Source organism: Panthera uncia, unplaced genomic scaffold (assembly GCF_023721935.1).
Source record: "Panthera uncia isolate 11264 unplaced genomic scaffold, Puncia_PCG_1.0 HiC_scaffold_568, whole genome shotgun sequence".
In the NCBI taxonomy this organism is placed as follows: domain Eukaryota; kingdom Metazoa; phylum Chordata; class Mammalia; order Carnivora; family Felidae; genus Panthera; species Panthera uncia.
Window position 1 is genome coordinate 1 of NW_026059724.1, and position 8,394 is coordinate 8,394.

The following is an 8,394-nucleotide window of genomic DNA, read 5'->3' on the forward strand; positions in this document are numbered from 1 at the left end:
GGTATTTTTCTCTTCACAAATCCATTATAAAATCTAGTCAATTCCATTAATAGTTTTTTACATTATGCTTTAAAATAAACCTTTTGGACAACTTAACAGGTTTTAAATAACTGTCACTTCAGTAAAGTGTAAAAGTTGATGAGGAATGAAAAAGCATTTTCATAGTGTGTACAAAGAGCTGAAAGATTCTCAGGATCATCACAACAGATAAATAAGCACAGATTTATTCCAGATATGCTTGGATTATGCGCAAGTCACCAAATTGATCCAGTGGCTTAGGAAAATGGATGCTCAAACTTTTATCCATTTTCCTACACAAGAGAAGCCTTCCCAGTCCCCTTCTATACTAAATGAAATTAATTTTTCTGAGTGATACCGTAGTCAAATCAAATTTGACTTACAAAACCAAATTTTCTAAATCCATTTATTCTTATTCTTATTGTGCTGACAGCTGGCATCATTAATACTTTAAACCACTTAAAATTAGCCAAATATCTCAGATAGTTACATGTACAAAAGATATACAAATTAAAACCATTTAAAAAGTAATAGATACCATAATTTGTACTTGACCCTAACTTCTGTATTCAGAAATGATTGTAAAGGTTAAAACCTTAGAAAAAACTGTACACCATATACTTGGAGTGATTTACATCTTAGAAAGCAAAGGCAGTCTTTCACTGTTACACATTTAGTGTCTCTGGTGGGTTGAGGAGAGAAACACCATGATACCTGGAAATAGGGAAAAAAAAAACAAAACTGTAAATATTCATTGGGTAAAGGGGCTCATGGAATGATACATATACTAGGAACTCAAAAATCCTGTTTGTATGCTGATTGAGTTAATGGTTATACAATCATTGTCTGGTCCACAAAACATGCACGCATACCCGTTCCTCTCCCCTCTTTTCCCTCAAATGCAGGACAGAAAGGGTAACTACAGCATACTCAGAACACCTGGCCTGCTAAGAGAACAGTTTCTTAGGGAGGCTGTGTCTGTTTTGTGAATCCTTTGATAAAGTTAAAATGTCAGGTGTCCCAGAATCATGCAATAGCCTGGAAAAGCAAGCTTCTTTAGTATCATGTTAATTCTTACTTTGAACTTTTATACTTTTCCCTTATTGACTGTTGTGCGTGCTGTGGTGCTCTGAGGTAGGTCTGGTGAAGGTCCATGAGGCAAGGCTTAAGACTTTCCAAGGTATATCCAGTCTTTTGAACTAAAGATTCAGGCTGCAGAGAAGTGGGTAGAGAAGCACTGAGTTTTGTTTTTAGGAACAGACACCAAACATAATGAGTTAGTAGTTGGCATTAAGCTGGAGTTTCGTTAAATTTCAGGGCCAACACCTCCAGCTAAGAAATCTAGTTTTCTCAAGTCATTATTCCATCTTTTATGCTGACTTTGGTCAATTTTTACTACTTTCCCTGCCAGCAGCAGGTCTTATGGCCTGATCCTTTAAGCACACCTTTCAAATCCAAGTAATAACTAAGCTTTCTACCTAACAAACATACATTACTAAATAGGTAAGACACTTTAAACAGTGCAGATTTTTTGAAGTTTTTCCAGGTTAGTACCTCTAGACCACCATCTCTTGTATAGGACAATTATCTGACTTAACTGACACAACTATTTAAGTTGCAAGGCAGAAGTGTGAAGACATCGAAATACATACCCAGCTTTGTCCTGTGACTGTGTAGAGTGCTAAATGAAATGCTGCTGCAGCAATAACTGATGGCAAATACTTTAGGTATGGGTCAGCATCTATCAAACTTAATTCTCCCAAAAACTGCAATGAAAATGTAAATATACTTTATGATCACAAGAGCTCTAGAATTCAAACCTCAAATCCTTGCCTTCTGTCCTAATATTTTCCTGTTTTTAAGACTGGCTCTATGGCAACCATAGGAAAAAAAAATTGTCACAGCCCTTATCCATTATCTTAGTGTTTTGCTCCATCTTCATCCTGTATTTTTTCCTCTTTTAATAATTTTTAAAACTCTTCTGGCTACCATTTCCCAAGACTCAATCCTCATTCCACTACTCCTAGTTACTTTCGAATTCATGTTACCTTTCACCAATGGTAGGTTCTCTTTATACTATAGCATTAACTTGTCCCCTAAATACTAAATCCCTTGACCAAAGCTATGTAATTAAACTGTGTGACCTAAGAATCTTCATTCAACAAAATGAAAAGAACTTACCATTGCTAAACTTTCAACTTTGCAGTTGGCAGACTGCTGATGCAGAAAGTATTGGGTAAGAAATTGATTTACTGTTGGTGCAGCTAGGTCAAAAGCAAGCACTTTCAAAACTAGATGCTCCATTCTCAGGACTTGTTTCTTGGTATAGGTATCATCTGTAATGTACACAAACTCTGCTACTTCTGGGGGGTATATTTCTTCAAACTTTCTACAATGAAAAAAGTTTTAAGTAATCAGTCTTTCCAAAAGAGAAGCAAGCTGTTTATCTAATTCTGAAATCGCTTTAGCAGAATACATGGAATGAGTCCCAAACCTACACTCCACCAGTTGCCTGTTTCCACTGATTTTGACCATTACCAGCAGAGACTAGATAGATGCTAACTGAAAGACCCAAATCAATACAGGACTCGTGGGACATCTGTCCCAATGCAGTCAAATAAGAGGCCTAAGAGTTCCCAAGATGGTAACAATGCCAGAGTTCAAGTAAATGAAAATTTAGGAAATTCTTAGAAAAATAAACATTTTTAGTTTTTAAATCTAATTTCCATGTCTTAAGAAGATATGATTTTATGCCAGAAAGCACTTTTTGATGGAAGGAACCACACTTTTTTAAATTTGGTAATCTAGTCCAAGTGTATTAAAAAGTAGCCAGTCGGGGCGCCTGGGTGGCTTGGTCGGTTAAGCATCCGACTTCAGCTCAGGTCATGATCTCACGGTCCATGAGTTCGAGCCCCGCATCGGGCTCTGTGCTGACAGCTCAGAGCCTGGAGCCTGTTTCGGATTCTGTGTCTCCCTCTCTCTCTGCTCCTCCCCTGCTCGTGCTCTATCTCTCTCTCTCTCAAAATAAATAAACATTAAAAAAAAAAAAAAAAAAAAGTAGCCAGTCTCCATCTTTAAGGTACCCTGGAATCTAGATCTGGGAAAATTAATATCCTAAACTAGTTTCCACACTGTTTCATGCTGCTACCCCTAAAGTAGCTTCCAACTCTGCCTTGTGTATATTAAAATGTCAGTGTTAAAAATCACAACCTCTTCCTTACACAGAAAGGTACCAATCACTTAATCCAACAAACCAAGTTGGACTTACGAGGCTAACAGCATAGCAGCAGTGCCCACAAGCTGAAGTTTTCCTCTCAACACAGACATCGATGAAAGGAACCTATCAATGTAGTTCACAGCCAAATGCAGGGTCTCATTCTGTAGTTTATATTCTTCTCCTACTTCAACTAACCAGTCCACAAGGATAGCCCTCATACTGTTAGTGATGTCTGGCTGTTTCTTCATGTAACCCACTTTAGGCTTACATTTAACCTGTTGAGACAGTTACTTAGTATAATATTAAAATTACAATTAGATTATTCTACCATTAACAAAGATGCCACATACCAGAAACATCAGTATAACATTAGACTAATTCACCACCAGTTAAGGAACTTAAAAACATCCTCTCAGTTTCATTTTGCCACAATGAGTAAAACCGTATAAAAATTGGATTCAGAGAGCTGTTACCTCCATTTCCCTAAGGTATGTGTGAATGTCCTCATGGTAGTCTGGGACTTCATTGACACTCATTGGCTTTTCATCGTCTAATACAATTGATATGTCCATAGTATGTGGTGACTCTGGGAGAATACAGAAGTTATGATTAAGTTCATTGTTTAATTTTCTAATTAATAGCCAAAACTGCCCTTGTAAGGAGTCCCATATGAAAGCATTTATTTCATCCAACTAAAAAGGGCTGTTCATGAAAAAGTACAAAGAATAGTTCACTGTGGTTTTAGTACCCCCTCTCCACTTGGTTTTAATCAATAAGAAAAAATACTAATAGGCCACTAAAAGGAAAATGAGTTTGAAGATCAAGTACTATGTTAATATTCATATTCCATGAGAAATAAGAGCAGATGGCACAGTGATTCTGTTAGGACTGAGTTAAAATCCAAAACAGTCTGGAGATAGTATGTAGTATTTATCCTGAGAGTTTGCAGACCCCAAAGTCTGACATATTCAAAGTACAATCTAGGCACTAACTAAGAAGCAGTGCTTCTATGAGTGTATGAATGAGAAAATGAGGTTTGTTACAAGCAGTTCAAACAAATTAACACTATAATCAAGTGATTCATGTCTGTAACTTTAAATTATCTTTTAAGGCAAAGAATATCATTAATTATTCTTTTCACTTCAGGGTTCGCTTTGAGGTTAAAATTTGTGGCAAACTTTAAATAAAAATACAAACTTTACTTTATTTCCAAAAGATTTTCCTGCGATTTCTAGACCACTTCTCACAGTAGAACTAGAGACTAAACTTAATGAGTTGCCCAGTGACTCAGCAGACCTATGGTAAAGAAGTTGCATAAACTGTTGGCAGAGCTGTCTTTATAGCAGCTACTTTTATTTTTATGTGGTTAAGTGCAAAGCCATGGTTCAATGCTTGACTTACAGTAGAATAATGTCCCTCTCTGGTATCAGACTGGATTTACAGAAACAAAATTTTAAAGCTATAACAGACGGGTGCCTGGGTGGGTCAGTTAGTTAAGCATCCGACTTCAGTTCAGGTTACGATATCACCATTCGTTCAAGCCCTGCATCAGGCTCTGTGCTGACAGCTCAGAGCCTGAGGCTGCTTCGGAGTCTCCCCCTCTCTGCCCCTTCCCTGCTCACGCTGTCTCTCTCTCTCTCAAAAATAAATGTTACCTTAAAGCTGTAAGAGATGTTAGATATCACAATATTGAAAGTTGCATCCTTTTCAAATACTCTGAGTGGTATGTACAAAGTGAGTCTTATGAATACAACTGAAATCTATTCGTTCATAAATGTGCTAAGGATCAAGTAAGAAAATGTCTTAAAGTACAAAATAGCATTAATGCAGCCTATTTTTTAGTTAAAGAAAGAGATTATTATTATTATTTTTTATTTTAGAGTGTGGGAGTGAGCTGGGGAGAGGGGCAGAAAGGATCTCAAGCAGGCTCCGTGCTCAGCAGGGAGCCCGGTGTGGGACTTGATCCCACAACCCTGGGATCATGGCCTGAGCCGAAATCAAGGGTCAAAAGTTCAATCCAGTGAGCCACCAGGCTCCCCCAGTGTATTTAATAATTACATTGATTTGATACAGATGTTCTTTAAAACTTACCAAAACTACCATCCATTGGATAATCCAGAGGTACCAGTGGTTTTCTTGGTCCAGATAAAGTAATGGCTGAATTAAAAGCCAGGACATTTTCATGTTCTGTTTTTTTAGATTCAGCTGGCCTCTTTTGAGTCTTTTCTTCTTCTTCATCCACATGAATGGTAAATGCAGGCTGTTTACTGTTTGCTTTCCAGGGAGGAACAGTGACATGCTCATCATTTATAGGAAGATCCTTAAGAGGTGCAACCTAAAAAGAAATAAATATTTGGCTTTGAGCCTGTTGAATGGAGTTTTGGTTTCTTCCCCTTATGGGTCTCAGTGTCTGCTTTTTACTCCCAAATACTCAGGAAATTAAACTGGGGCAAAGTCCATGCGTAAAGTTTGAGTGGCTGAAGAAAGGGATGTTTAAATTCGTTACAGGCATTCCTACATAAGTTATAAAAAGAGTCACACTAAGTGGAAGATACAAAACTAATCAAGGCCATAAGATGGGTGGAGGGGCAGGCTGAGAAATGACAAGTTTAGGAGAGCCGGCAAAGAGGTGTCGGTTCACTACTTTCGCCCAAGGGTGGAGCAACCGAGCAAATCCGGCAAAATGGCGGAATTTACTAAAAGCAAAGTATTTTTTATACCCTTTCTTAAAGTTGAGGTAATCTTAACCATATGGAGAGGGGAAGGAGGTCCAGATACTAGGGCAGGGCCTGGGGTTTAAAGCGGCGAGAAAAGCGCGGACACACGTAGGACTTGATTAGGGTTTGGTTTGACTCCCATTATCTATAGAAAAACATCCCCAATAAACAGCAGACAGGCAACATAACACAGCTGGCGAAGAGAGCAATGGGGGAGAAGCTATTAAGTGGCATCCCACACGCCAGAAAACTAGGGATCAAGGTGACTCAAGACCCAGGACTCCCTTTAAAAAAGCTCGGAAGATGCTTTCTTGCCACGCTCCTCGGCCTGCTAAACCTCGTGCAAAACTCCCGCTCGGCCCACCCTCCTGCAGATACCGCTCATCTCTTTACCCGTCGTGTCTTGGGCCTCTGCTGCGGTGCTGGAACGCGCGGATTCCCAGCCTTGAGTACGGCCAGCCCGGCACGAGTGCGGGGCTGCTGGGCGGGCGCCACCTTCTCAGGGTTGATGTTCTCCTGGTCCTCTTGGAGCTCCGTATGCTGCAATGTTAGCAGCGCCGAGCCCGCCTCGCGGGACGCAGGCCCCGGCGCGGAGCTGCCCAACATCACTGCTCCCGGGGTCGCGGCGGAATCAGCCTGGGGCGCCTAGCGGCGTGTACTCCGTCCCGCCGACCCCAACAAGAAACGCTCCCGCCGTAGCAATCCGCCGCAGCCCGGGCCAGCCTGCCCGCTTGAGATCACGGAGTTCCAAGTAAGTTGAGAAAGGCGTAGGCAGGAACTGCCGGGCGTGGAGGGCTAAAGACGCCCCCGAGATGTCGCGAGCAGCCCGCCGGAGCGGCGGCTGTTCATGCAGTTCAAGTATCCCGCGACTATTGAAATGAGCCAATGGAAAGGGCCGACGCCCGTGACGTCACTCTAGGCGACACAGTCGCAGGCGAATGAAGGCGGCCGCGAAGGCCAAGGAGCAGAGGGGGAGAAACGCCGAACGGCGGCGGGAGGGAAAACGCCTGCGCCGAGCGAAGAGGCGGGTCCCGAGTTTCTGGTGACTTTAAACTGGGCCACTAGGTGATCCCTGGGCTCTGGGCTAGGGCTGCCTCTTGGATAAACTGAGTTAAACTTAAGCAGTTATTAGTGAGCCACCCCAGTCGTTAGCTGTGGAACCTTCAGTTAGCCTGCCTGGTTTCCCAAGGTCTAAAATCTGACCCAGCCACTTACTGGCCTGGTAGTCGTGGACCAGTTATTTAATGTCTCTGATCCTCAGTTTTCTTATCTATTAATTGGGAGTAATGTCTACATGTCATACGGCTCTCATGATTATATAATGAGCATAAATCATTTACCCGCTGCTAACGTAATAACTGACATTCAAGTGGTAGACTATAATATCTTACCATTTAGGTGTTTCTTCAGTCATGCTTTTTAATTTATCTAATGAAGATGCAATTAAGTAAGGTGCCACTTTGAACTACTGTTGATATCTATATAATAAATACATATATATATGATACGCATCATATATACATGATACATCATATATGATACATATATATGATACATCATATATATAACATATATATAAAAAAATAGTAATGTACTACAAGAAATTCAACTAGACAGTCACTGATTTTGATGAATATTTTGCCAAGCTGTGGCAGCCAACAAAAAGCACCAGTGAAATTCTAGTGACCTAGATATAATTATTTGTTCCATTTAGAAATGAAGGTTAAATATAATAAAAATATGACCTTATTAAAAGAAAACTCTCAGTGATATGTGACTTTAACAAATTTTCAAATTTAATATACAAGGCTTGCATATAATAAATATAATGGTATATGATTAAGAAGCATTACTGTTTTCTGACAAATTCATGAATGTGCCCTTCTTGAAAACATAAAGAATAGCTTATTTCCATTATAATCTTTATGCCATTTTAAAACAACCTTTAAATACAATATTTCCCTGAACATGACAAAATGTAAATTAAGATTAATGAATAAAACTTCTGTATTCTGTAACCTTAAAGTCATATTTCCCTCCATATATGATAAAAAGGTAATCAGTGGATCCTAGTACAGGAAAATCTAAGAAGCCATCACTATTTCTGCACTATTCACATATAGGACATTTGTACAGCTCTACTGGTTACAGGACATCAAATTAAGATCCCTTCAATCTGTGCAAGCTCTGCTCATTTCCCTGGCCACTATTTATAGCACTGGGGCAACTCAAGCATTTCACAAACTGAGCATGGGTCATAAAAACATTACCTAGCAAAAGTGAAATCAGTTGCAAATCAATCTCAACTCCTAGAAAAAATAATTGGTAAGTTACTTCCACTAGTTAACAACGTATACAGTAACCAGGACACAAGCCAGGCAACAGAACTTGAAATCTGGTCCCAGTTTTACAAATAACAGCATGTCCTCTTTATCACTTAAC

The 8,394-nt window shown here is 39.8% G+C and overlaps 1 protein-coding gene across 1 annotated transcript; it reads right to left on the reverse strand.

Moving 5' to 3' along the window:
* Nucleotides 1–48: 48 nt before the first annotated feature.
* Nucleotides 49–7,479, reverse strand: LOC125918223 (cyclin-A2). Its single transcript, XM_049624251.1, has 8 exons — nt 6,346–7,479; nt 5,327–5,570; nt 3,709–3,821; nt 3,287–3,510; nt 2,200–2,407; nt 1,671–1,784; nt 1,097–1,230; nt 49–732 (listed from the first exon to the last, which is right to left on the reverse strand). Exons 1-8 carry the CDS (start codon nt 6,556–6,558, stop codon nt 684–686), a joined length of 1,299 nt encoding a protein of 432 aa, XP_049480208.1. The 5' UTR covers nt 6,559–7,479; the 3' UTR covers nt 49–683.
* Nucleotides 7,480–8,394: the final 915 nt, after the last annotated feature.